Source organism: Lycorma delicatula, chromosome 10 (genome assembly GCF_047948215.1).
Source record: "Lycorma delicatula isolate Av1 chromosome 10, ASM4794821v1, whole genome shotgun sequence".
Classification (NCBI taxonomy): domain Eukaryota; kingdom Metazoa; phylum Arthropoda; class Insecta; order Hemiptera; family Fulgoridae; genus Lycorma; species Lycorma delicatula.
Genome location: NC_134464.1, coordinates 15,479,924 through 15,492,512, shown reverse-complemented (window position 1 = coordinate 15,492,512; position 12,589 = coordinate 15,479,924). Strand labels below are relative to the sequence as shown.

The 12,589-nt window shown below is 31.2% G+C and overlaps 1 protein-coding gene across 1 annotated transcript in view; it reads left to right on the top strand.

The window, feature by feature from the left end:
* Positions 1-12,352, top strand: part of LOC142331365 (odorant receptor 56a-like) — a 309,107-nt gene extending 296,755 nt beyond the window's left edge. Inside the window, exons 3-5 of the mRNA XM_075377214.1 lie at positions 6,053-6,154; positions 9,003-9,158; positions 12,262-12,352. Of these exons, the coding sequence (XP_075233329.1) occupies positions 6,053-6,154; positions 9,003-9,158; positions 12,262-12,312 (309 nt within the window). The 3' untranslated portion in view covers positions 12,313-12,352. The remainder of the gene's footprint in view (positions 1-6,052; positions 6,155-9,002; positions 9,159-12,261) is intronic.
* The last annotated feature ends 237 nt before the right edge of the window (positions 12,353-12,589 follow it).

Sequence of the window (12,589 nt, the reverse complement as noted above, 5' to 3'; positions counted from 1 at the left end):
TAATTAAAAACGTCTTTTTCAAATATTTACTTTTATCTACTTAAAATATGTTAAAGCAATTTATTAAAAATGGTGAAATTTGGATTTTTAAAATCTTCTTACCATATATATTAAAATAATTTGGTACCGTGTACGTTCTCTTATTTAAAATAATAATAATAAAAACTGCTGAATTTTTACAGTAAAATCGTTATTATCATGAATAAAAAATAAATTATACTAAAAAGTTAAGCTCCAAACAATATAGGTTCACATTCTTATAAATAATCGTTTCTAACTCTTTAGAACAAGAGAGAACCACCAACGAGCTAGTTAAAAATGAGATAATTACGTTTCGTTTCTATTAACTTAAAACCAACAACTGAATCATCCTTCAATTATTAAAATATTTCAAATAAACATTATTTAAATTTCAAACATTCATCTTCATTCTTTTCTTTTAAATATTAAATATTATGCCAAATTTTATTTTCGAAAAAATAACAACGTTTAATTCATAACTTTGAAAATCATTCAATTGTTGAATTTATTTTTATTTACTTAAGTCTTTTAATAATATTATTAGTATCTATTATTGCAAAAAAGTGATTAAAAAGTAGAATCACAATCCGCAGAAAAGTAAAGCAATATTATTCAGATTTGAATTATATAATATACGGTGAGTTCTTATAAATGCTGATTTTATTTCTGAATAAAAAGCTAAATAAGGGTATAACATTTTATTTTTGTAGCATTATTTAAATAGTTAAATAATTTTTATTATGTTTATATATATATATATATTTTATAAATATAATTTATTTATACTTATATTTATTAATTATAATTAAATAATTTTTTCAACAATGGTTAGTGATTTTTTTTTAATTCGAAACGAATAAATTTAACGACAATTTTTCAGAAGGCTGTAAATTTTTTTTATTTGATAATCATAATTATTTAGATAAATGTCGCTTTTAAGCTACAAATATTGTTATTTATAATTGTTATAAATTCAGAAAACATAAAATACGAGAGAAACATATATATTTAAAATCAAACCAATCATAGATACATAATTAGGATAATATCAGTGGGGATTCAAAAAAGAAAGATCATGAATCGAATAAATGTTTAGTTTTAAAAACAACGATAAGGGATAGCACGAAAATGCATAAAAACTATTCAATTTCAAATAGATGATTTCAAAAATTATCTATGAGTCAGTTGATTGAACTTTCTCATTTAGCATCCTAGAAGAATTCGGTCTGAATCTTAAAACAATTAATATAATTAATTTTACAAACAGTTGCAAACAAGATCCATAGTGAAACTCATGGAAAAACTCTCAGAATTACAAATTAAAACAGGAGTAAGACAAGAGGATAATCTATAACCAACTCTCTGTTTTACAGAAAGTAATAGAGATTGGAGAAAGAAGAAGAAAAAAGCAACACGCAACCAAATAAAATTGGAAAGGAATCGAAAGGAATTCTAATTAACTGTTTGTTTAGACGTTGCCGATATATTACAGTTTTCTTCAAAGAATTTCAGAACTGCAGAAGAACAAGTAAACATCTAAAAGAAATCGTAAAAAGGAGGGCTAAACACTTTCTTGTTTTTAAATACGGAATGTGCATGTCCATCTAAAGATTCACCCAAATCTCTAAATATAAGATCTGTAAAATTGAACAAATTTAAACATTTGGAAGAAATAAGATTGAATAATAATAATAATATTGAAGTTAATATTTTAATTAAAGAAGTCAATCAAACAAGAACGAGAAGAATGAGAAGAACGAGAATTAGCTTTCCGAATAATACAAAATATTTATTTTAATAAAGAAAAAGTATAATTATAAGTCAAAATCACGCATTACAATAAGGTAATCATACTATAAGACCTGCACTCATCTTCAGTGTGAAATCAGGCGAAATAAATTCAACAGAAATAGAGGCAGGATAATCTTGAAAAAAATTCAAGGACCAACAAAAATAGGTGAAAACAGCTAATTAAAGTTCAGATGTAATAAAGGTCTTAACAATGAAAATGAAAATGAGAAATATAAATTTCACCAAAAAAGAGGAGTAAAACAAAACAAAGTTGTGAAGGTAAACATGGTTCTTTTTTTAGTTAAAAACAGATCTTTAATTTACATGAAGGAAATACAATAATGTAAAAAAACTTAATTCAAACTCTTAAACATTTCATATTTTATAGAACTTCAATGACCGAGTCACTGTAGCATTTAAGCCTTCTTACCTTTAAGAACGGTAGTTTCATATGGTTTTTTAAATACAAACATCATATTTACCACCAACGTACTTTTCAGTACTAGAGTTCTAAACATGTAATTTTGGTACTTACGTATTAACGCCAGCGCAGCTACAGCTTTATTTAAAAACAAAGTAGTCAATCGGATTTCGGTGGAAAATGGGCCGATATAGGGTTTAACATAGATTCAAAACAGTCTCTTTATTAATTTTAATAAATGGTTATTTATATTTATTAATTTTATAAATATAATTTAACCAAACTTAACCTACGCTCGCTAACCTTGACTAATTAAGAGGAGTGTTTTGATTATTTAAATAATAAATAATTGCAATAATTGCTGAATTTATTAAATAAATTCTCAATAAATTACGGTGATAATTAGTCAAGGTTAGCGAGCGAAGCGAGCGTAGGTTAAGTTTGGTTAAATTATATTTATAAAATAAATAAATACAAATAACCATTTATTAAAATTAATAAAGAGACTGTTCATTTTCCACCGAAATCCGATAACTACTTTGTTTTTAAATAAAGCTGTAGCTGCGCTGGCGTTAATACGTAAGTACCGTAATTTTCCCTACTCTTTTTTCTTACGCGATTGTGTTAATCCAAACGGTTAAGTTTTTCTTTGTTATTTTACAACTCATACATTTTAATCGTTTTTTTATTTTTTTTTATTCAAGGAATATGGTAAATGTAAATAAATCCATCCAGCTGAGCATAACAGCCGCAAATCAATGTATATTCTTTCAATTGTGTATCTACTTATATTTAAGTACTGAGGTAAGATATTTAAGGAAAAGCTCCAATATTACCTTTCAGTTGGGATTACTATTAAAATCTTCGTATAGTTTAGTCAGATATTTTTAGAATATACTCATTACTTATGAGAAAAGTTAAGAGTTGGCCACATCGCAATATCAGAATCAATTTTCATATCGCTCTTTTACATCTGTCAGATTTTTATTTCAATATGCGATTAAAACAACTTTTTAGAAAAGTTTTACTCCTCAGTCTCCCTTCAACGCGATACTACGTTTAGATTGGTTATAAAAGTCATTAGAAGACCTAGATAAAACTTTAAATCGCATTTAGAACTCTTTTAACATTTTCTAACTCTTTAACGTAGTTTTATCGATTAGACCTCTCCTTCTTCATGAAAAAATTTATTTTAGATAACATAAAATAGTCCCCAAGGGCTAAATTTGGTGAATGTGGAGTTTAGTCCAGCACTCACATCTGTCGTTTGGACAAAAGTTGCGGTACAGTGATAATTGGGTGAGCTAGCGGATTGTTGTGAAAAGGATGAAAAAGATCTTGCATGAATTTGACCCGATGAACGTTTCAGGACACCTTGATTGACACCATCCAGTTATTCACCCACGCGGTCAACATCTGGTTAGTGACAAAACATTTTTATATTGTAATTAAATATTAAAATTGAACAATCGTTGTTTTACACCGCCAAAAGTACTCAATACCCATGTAATATTTAAACCAATCACAACTACTATTGTAATAGAAAATTTGTCGTTCACTCATAAAGCTGATGATAGTGCTGGACCTAAACAATTAAACTCGATTATTTTATTCGTAAAACTTCAATTAAAATTGGCTGTAACTATAAAGACAAATGGTAAAAAAAAAAACCAGTATTAAGAAAAGAATTTCTAAAAAGGATAAATAATACTCTTATATTTTTTTTTTGTTTTAATATTAGAATGTGACGACCATATAAAGAGGGCTACCGAATAAATCTCTTAATTTATTACTAAAATTAGAAATTAGAACAATAAAAAAAAAAAAAATCTCAGTGTGCTATGGGTCTTATGGTTTTCTTTAAACCACTGAATTTTTCTTTTTTTTTAAATTAAATATATGTGTATAGCCTTTAAAAAAATGTTCCTGTATAAAACGTGCATTACGCTTTAATTGCTAGGAATATAGAACTGCATCATTATAAAAATAATTGTATAACAGTAAATAGAGAAATAGAAATGACGTTAGAAACGGTCTTTTGAATACGGTAAAATTCATCTTTTATTACAATGAGTTTTCAACTTTCGGGCGAAAAAAAATTAGTAATTTATCAGAATGATACGACGTTGTATTTTTTTACGCTATAATTGTCTAATATGCAGATGATTAGGATAAAAATATCGTTAAATAGTTTTTGGAGGTCATGTCCATTTTTTATTAATATTTATTCCTGTTTAGCTACCTGGAAGACACTAACAAGACCATTATAAAAATTTATTTAGTATAAACCATAAAAACCTTTTTTCCTTTTTTTTAATGCTATTATTTATAGTCGCATCAACAATTAGTCATTAGCGACTTATCAGTGTAATGTAACTGTACAACCAGTAAATGTGTAGTCTTGAACCAACTCAGGCCGACTACTCCTGAGATGTGTGGTTAATTGAAACCCAACCACCAAAGAACACCGGTATCCGTTGAAGTCGGGAGTTCCGAATGGAGGATTTAGCCTGTTAAAAATAAAAAAAAGAAACTGTAAGGTAGAAAATGGAAAATGACGGACTAGGGAAAAAGTTATTTTAAAAATGTTCTATTCGAAATGAAACGAATGCAATGTGTAATTAGTTTTTTGTTTTTAAATTTATTTTCTTCTTCACCGGGCCGGATCCTGCAATTAAGTATTACACAATCCAGAGTATCCTTTACTCTAACAGGCCTCCACGTCTCGGCCTGCCGGTCGGATCTCACTTTGCGCCCGCCTCAAACCCCCACAATAGGATCAACCAGGCCCGGCTATGCCGTCCTGGGTCCCCACTCCGGGAGTCAGGACTCGGTCTTTATGACAATGCCTCTGACGGGGACACCCCGAGTGGGTTATCCTCGTCGGGTCTTTTTTTGCTCGGCAGTGCGAGAGTCACCGTGCCTCATCGTTACCGCCAACTCGTGCAAGCATGTGCGAACGGCAGCTCAACAGAGGGCTGTCCCTCATCCCCGGGCCCCCTGATCTTTCTCCTGAAGAACCCTAGCCACGAATCCTGCAATGGTATCAAAACTCTTGGGTCTCCGCAACATGGTGGCGATGATCTTCTCCACGCTGAGCAGTCCGGTAATCGCCGATCAAGCTAGGCGGTAATCATCCCACTACGGGCACCAGAACACTACGTTTTCTGGGGTATCCGTCGTTCTTTAGCGGTTGGGTTTCAATTAACCATACATCTCAGAAATGGTCGACCTGAGACTGTACAATACTACATTTCACTTACACTCATATATGTCATCCTCATTCATTCTCAGAAGTAATACCTGACGGTGATCCCCGGAGGCTAAACAGGAAAAAAAAGGATTAACAACCGAATAAAAGCACCTACCTTCATTAGGATTTGAACCTGAGAACTTCGACTTCAAAATCAGCTGATTTACAACTACGAGTTTACCACTAGACCAACCCGGTGGTTAAAAAAAGCTTAGTATAGTTTAAACCACCTTAAAAATTGATTTCAAATAAAAAATTATGGAAGCCTATCGAATAGGAGAAATGTAAGATTTGAACAAACATAAAATACGTACTAGTCTAATTAAGAGATATTTTCTTATTTTTATAGTTTGCTTATAAAATATAAGTTTTATTTTTTAGTAGTCTTAGGTGTATACAAAATAAATTGTAGAAAGTTAACATTTTTACGAGTGTTTCGTTATTTATATGCTTGTTGCTGAAGTTTTATACCAAACTTTTTTTTTCAGGAAATATTCTCCTAAAAAAAATAATTTATTAACTAGTGTAATGTTTCGAAATACATAGTAAATTTTCTATTTTTGCAGGGTAATAATAATTTAATAAAAATTGGATGCTTATGCGTAGCTATGTTTGAAGCTCTTGTATTATATTTTTATTGTAGTGATGGGCAAAAAATAATTGATGAGGTAAATTTCAGAACTACAATCATGATATTTAAAGATATATTATTTATTAATTATAAGTACAGGATTTTTAATTTTTTTAAACATTTTCTTCTGTATGAAATATTGCTTTCATCTGATACTAAATTTAAAAAAATAATTCAATTGTAATCTCTACTCCATACCTTATATTTATATTCAACAAAATTTTTGTATTTCACCGACGGGGGTTATCTAGCAGACAACCCCCCTGTCATGTAATGTCACGTCATGTAATGTCACACTATACCTATCGATTTAAAATACGCTCTTTGGCATGTGTTTGTTCACATTTGTTTTCGATTTCTAGAGACTACACAAGTTAACAGTACTTAAGAAAGATATACAATACTATAAAAAAAAGAAAAAATATTAACGCATTTAAAGATTTATTTTTAAAAATCTTGCACTTTATATTTCAGTTAGATATTTAATTTTTTTCTTATCAAACTATAACTGTCATCTTAAAAATCACTTCTTTCGTTCACAATGAACAAAATAAAAATAAATAATCAAAAGATTTTATAATTCTTAAAATTCCTCGGTACTCAGTAATTCGGCCTTTCCACTACTCTGACCGTGTCTCATCCCGTATAAAAGTGCCTTACATTAACCACGAAAAAACTTGGGATGAATCGTTTTCGTTTATTTCCCAATTGATATTTGTTTATATACTTGTGCGTATCAAAAAAAAAAACTTATACATATTTCATTTTGTTTTTTTAATAACAAGTCACGTTGTAATTGAATTATTTTTTCAAATAAGTTTCTTTTATTTTACATAAGCGTTGACAATTTATTTCGGAATTGATATAATCATTACCTAAAAAATAATTTTTTGTAATATCCTAAATATCAGATAATATTGTTTACCTTACATTACTCTTGTTCTTACACTGAAAAGATCACAGAGTTCATAAAAGAAACGTCTGAAATATTACTGAAGTAAAACCATAATAAAGAATTCTACATCAGACAAACAGTAGCAATGAAAGTAAGAATATGACTGACCGGGTGGATCTAAGTCGAGTTCTTAGGCAAGGATCCAACCTACTTCTCACCGAGGCTGTCTAACATTTACATGCAATATATGATAAAAAATATACTGCCAAAAAAGCGGTAAGTATAGAAGGTCAAAAAATAAGCCGGATAAGTTTTGCTGTTATGGTAATTCTAGCTAATAGGATACTTACGCTTCAAAAATAGATAACAGTTCTGGAGGAAGGAATGAAATTAAAATAATTACAGGAAAGACCAAAGGAATGGGTATAAATTACAGAGGGGATATATTGATAAGGACAAGTGTAGGAAAAATAGAAAAATAAAAAAAAAATACAGATATTTGGGGACTATGGTGGCAGAGGACAGGAAAATCGAAGAATGGAAGTAAAAGGAAGGTTGGGGGACAGCAAATGACGCTTTCAGTAGGATGAGAAATTACTATGTTGTAAAAGATTGGAGAGAAGAAGGAAGAGGTTACCTAATTGCTTTGTGTGGATTTTACAGTTGTATGGTAGATAAAATGCTACTTAACGAGGATAACTTTAATGTGATCTCGTCGTTTATAACCGCAGTTATAAAGAAGAAAGATGAGGAAGCTCGTCAAGAAGAAACCGCTCGCTGATGACGGCTTGTCGTAGGTGGAATTTCCACCTACGAAATAAAAGAGCTAACCGGTGAACTGACCTGCCGTGCCGGACATACAGCCGGCGGGCGGGGAGGCGAGCTAGAGTAAAGGACACTCCTCTGGCGCGAGTCAAACTTGATTGTAGATCCGTTCCAGAGGAGTAGGTGGGAATATAAAAAAAAAAAAAAAAAAAAAAAAATGCTTTGTGTGGATTTTACAGTTGTATGGGAGTAAAGAATTTACGAAGAAAAGCAAAAGGGACTAAGTTGAGACCGTTGAGGTGTGGATATGAAGAAAGTAAGATAAGTGAAAATAATGAAAAACATTAAAAAATAAAGAACACTTATGCTGGATGTACACAAAAGAAAAGGAAACCGGTTACGAAGTGTGGTTAGAGGTAGAATTTTGACAACTGAATCGAGGGGGTCACTAGAAGAAGAAAGAAAGCAAAGAAGAAGAATGATGATATAAATAGATGATGTAAAGATTGATAATTATTACAAGAAGATGAAGAATAAGGCTTAGGACAGAAATTGATGTAAACAGAGGTGGAGTAAGAAACCTGTCGCCAGGTAGAACACCATAAACTCCAGGGGAGTTTGAGTTTGGGTTAAAATAAAAGACCAAGTCCCGGTCGGTGGGGTCGTCCCTGCGGGAGCCTAGGCTCTTTGTGGGGTCGGCGCTGTCGATTAGAGGCGAAAGGCGTAAAGACCGAGTCCCGGTTCCCTGCTGAGGCGCTGGGGGACGGCATAGCCGGACCTTGGCTCTAAAGCGGGGGATTAGAGGCAGGCAATGTAAAACAAAAGATCCGAGACCGGGGAGGCCAACCTGCCGTGCCGGACGTATAGCCGGTGGGTGGGGGACGCCTCCTTTGAGAGTAAAAGGACACTCTCCCCGACTGAGTATACTTAATTGGATATCCGGTCGGGAAAAAAAAAAAAAAAAAAAAAAAAAAGGTAGAACACCACATGATTAATGTTTTTATAAACGTGCATATCTAACCAAAATTATACACGTATAAAATATAAGGATTAGAAGAAAACTAGTCGGTCATATGTAACTTTCTAGAAAGTAACAACATTCTTTGTACAGTTGCTTTAAAACCACGCAAACGAACCATGTATTCAAATTTAAATGCTGTATTAAATTTTACAAAATTTTTAAATGTTATTTTTTGAGGTAATTGAAAGTTATGTTATTTTTCAGCACGATAAACTGCGACAATGTTTGGCAGAGTGTTCTTGGGTGGATAAACCGCAATGGTTTAAAAAGATGTTACTTATAATGATGATCAGATCGACAGCACCGTTTCACATAAAACCTTTTGGATTATACGTAATTAATGCAGAAAACTTCGTAAATGTAAGTAAAAAAGTAAAAAATCTAATTTCATAGATTGTAAAAGAAAATATATAACTTATAAGTCTGTAAAATAGAAGTAGGAGAAAGGACAACAAGAGAGCAATAAATATCGTTTATTTAGCTCATAATATTACGAAAAGGATCAAATGTATGTGAGATGTTAATATCAGCATTTTAGGAGTAAGATATATTATGTATTAAATTAAGCTTCTTTCAGTATTAATATATGCTCACGAATACGGGTATTAGAATATTTCACCTTATCTACCATTATTAATATTTTTTTTAAATTTATTTACGAAAGAAATTTGCCGTAAATCTTTATTAAATAGAATACAGAAATATTACAACTTATTCTATTTTAAAGTATTAATTTAAGTAAAAAGGCTATATTTGTACAGTTGTTTTATTTTGTTAACTGCTAAATGGCAACCAGTTGTATTAGCAACAGTTGTACTACTGCATAAATAAGTTAATAAAACATAAAATTAAAAAATTTTACTAGATATTTTAAAAGAACTATCGAAATTTAAAATGAATTAAAAAACTTAAAAAAAAAAAAGGTAAGTGTATCTGGCATGCGTAACACTATTCATTCACATAAAATATATGATGATAAATTAAAAACTAACAGTATCCATTTCTTTCGTCGTTGGAGGGAAAACTTTTTATAGGCACCTTGTAGTCTCGAAACCCATGGTAGTTTGGGACTCTCCCTTGCAGGTCTACCGCTACTGAAACCCCTTTCTCACTACGATATGGTAGCCGGGTCCAACTTACGGTATTATAACAGCAACCCCATGTTTCTTGTCACCATCCGAACTTCCATCGCTATCCCGACCCTCGAACCTATCGGAATCTTGGGGGTTTTTTAAAATTTTTTTAACCTCCACTTTGGCCCGAGGACCTGCTCCAAGGGAGACGCAGAGTACGTTATTTATCACTGGACTTCTTTTGCCAAATTTGTTCGGATGGTTTTAAACATCTTAGACACTGTGTGCTACGATCGTTCGGTCTGCGGCATATAATCAATCATGTTTTCTGGGGTAAGCACTCCGAATTTTCTCCTGTATGCTTCCCTATGCTGCAGGAACTGTTTGCCCATGGACAGTGTTTTCGTGGTATCCTCCATGCAATAATCACATTCCTAGTAGGGTCTCAGGTACAAGTAAGCCTTAAAATCCCCATGTTCGGTAAGGAAATAAGTCAACTTGTACCCCAGTTCCCCATGATTTCGACACAACCATCTCTGTAGGTTCGGGATCAGTCTATAGGTCCACCTGCCTTTCATCGACTAATCCCATTTCTCCAGCCACCCGCCGACAAGAGATGTCTCCGTCATCGGCTTAGTAAAACCCATCTGTTTTACGGTATTCACAAAGTAAGAACTTAGTCAACAACATAGAAATAAAAAACGGGTAAGTACCTGTATCACAAGAATAAAAAATTTACTAAATAAACAAAAAAAAATTAATAATTTATTTGTGCTATGCTTAATAATTTACAAACGTGTACAAGTATATTTATTATCAAACTGATATTGTTTTAACAAAATCAGTAAAAAATAGTAGATAAATAGATTTTAGTAATTAAAATAAAATATTTAGCGATTCTTTTTAGTTAATAAAACTGTTATAAAAGAACATCTTCTGAATCATACATCAATTTCTCCAATTAAAATTAATTTTATATCTCACCTTATGCAAATCTAAAGGGAAGTAAAAACTTTAAATTTGGCAAATAATTTTTTTTTGTATAATATATTGTAAGTTTCACCAAGGGTTTACTTACAATTAGTTTTTCCTTAAAATAGGTATTTTTTTATAAAAATGTAACTTCATCAAATCTAAGTTCTGATTATGATAGCCCGTAGGTAACACCATATATCAATGCACGCATATTTCAAGTCGAGATTTTATTATTTAAACCATACGACTAACATATCTATAGAAAACACATTAACTATGCGATACACTTTTTGTAAGAATATTTCTATAGTTTATTGAGACGGTTTACTTCTTTAGAATACACCACTAGAAAACATTGTTTGTCTTAAGATCAGGTGATCTTAGATGCCTAGGAATACTACGGCGTTTAGTGATAACGGGGTCTAAAATGTGGTTTAAATATATTTATTAATGGTTTAACTGTACGATTATCTCTACATTCTGTTGAAAGCTTATTACTGGAACGAATTCAGGATTATAGGAAGGCAAATATTTTCAATAGTTTGGGAATATCTTCAGTCGTGACGATAAAGCAGTCCGATTAATATCCTTAAAGAATCAATTATTTCAGTGGATGCTATTGTACACTACTATACGGCAATGTTAGTACTACCCGATAGTTGATGTATTGCATTACGGTTCTTTATTACCCGATACCGGAAATTACGTTTAAATCACATTGCCACAAAAATGGAAGTGTGATTTTTTACTCGCTAGCAAAATATGAAGAGTCGAGGTGAGCAACGTCCACATCGGACTGTAGAGCCAAAGAAAAAGATTATTCCTTCGATTACCAGGATGAATCTTGTTCACCGCTGAACCAATACTTTAAAATTATGCACTAACACCTTATTAAAAACAACGGAGAGCACAATTTCTGTATCGATCAGATATTCATATTGATTATAGAAATGGTATCGAAATAACAATAACGTCGGAAATCTTTCCTTGATTTTTATAATTTTTTAATCGTAAACGCATGAAATTTCTCTTTATCAATCATTCCATTACTATTACATCTTCTAAAAAGGAAAATCGATTGTTTCCAAATGAAATGGGGACATATTCGTAAGTTACAAAAAAAAACTATGTTAATCACCGCCGATTCAATGGATCACTTTCATCATATTTTTATTATTACGTTATAAGACTATTTAAGTCAGACTGCTAGTTATTTTATTTGTACTTGATGATCGTTAACAGATAAAAAATAATCCATTTAGTTCAGATTTTTTGTAACAAAGAAATTTTCTTAACGTAATCCTTTTATAAAAACAAATGTTTGACGTAATCCCATTCTTAATTAATCAATTATATGATACAGATTTCTTCTCAGAAGAAGTTATATTAATATGTTTTATGTTATTTATTTACAGGTATTGAAGGCATCTTATTCTTACTTCAATTTGATTCGAACTTTAAAGTAATCTACTAATGCGAACAAGAATATGGAGATAGATATGGAAAATTACTTAAATATTTTTTATCGTATATTAAGAAAAATTCTTTGTTTTAGAAAACGAAGTAAAAATTACTAAATAAAAATTGTTTCTTCTAATTTTACATATTTCTGAATATTGTTACCGTACCTGTCTAGAAGATAATGTACTTATCACACGTCATATTAATCTACTATCTTGACCATTACGACATTCGGGTATGATATTTTTCCAAACCGGCTCTTCATTTTCAAAAAAAAGTAAA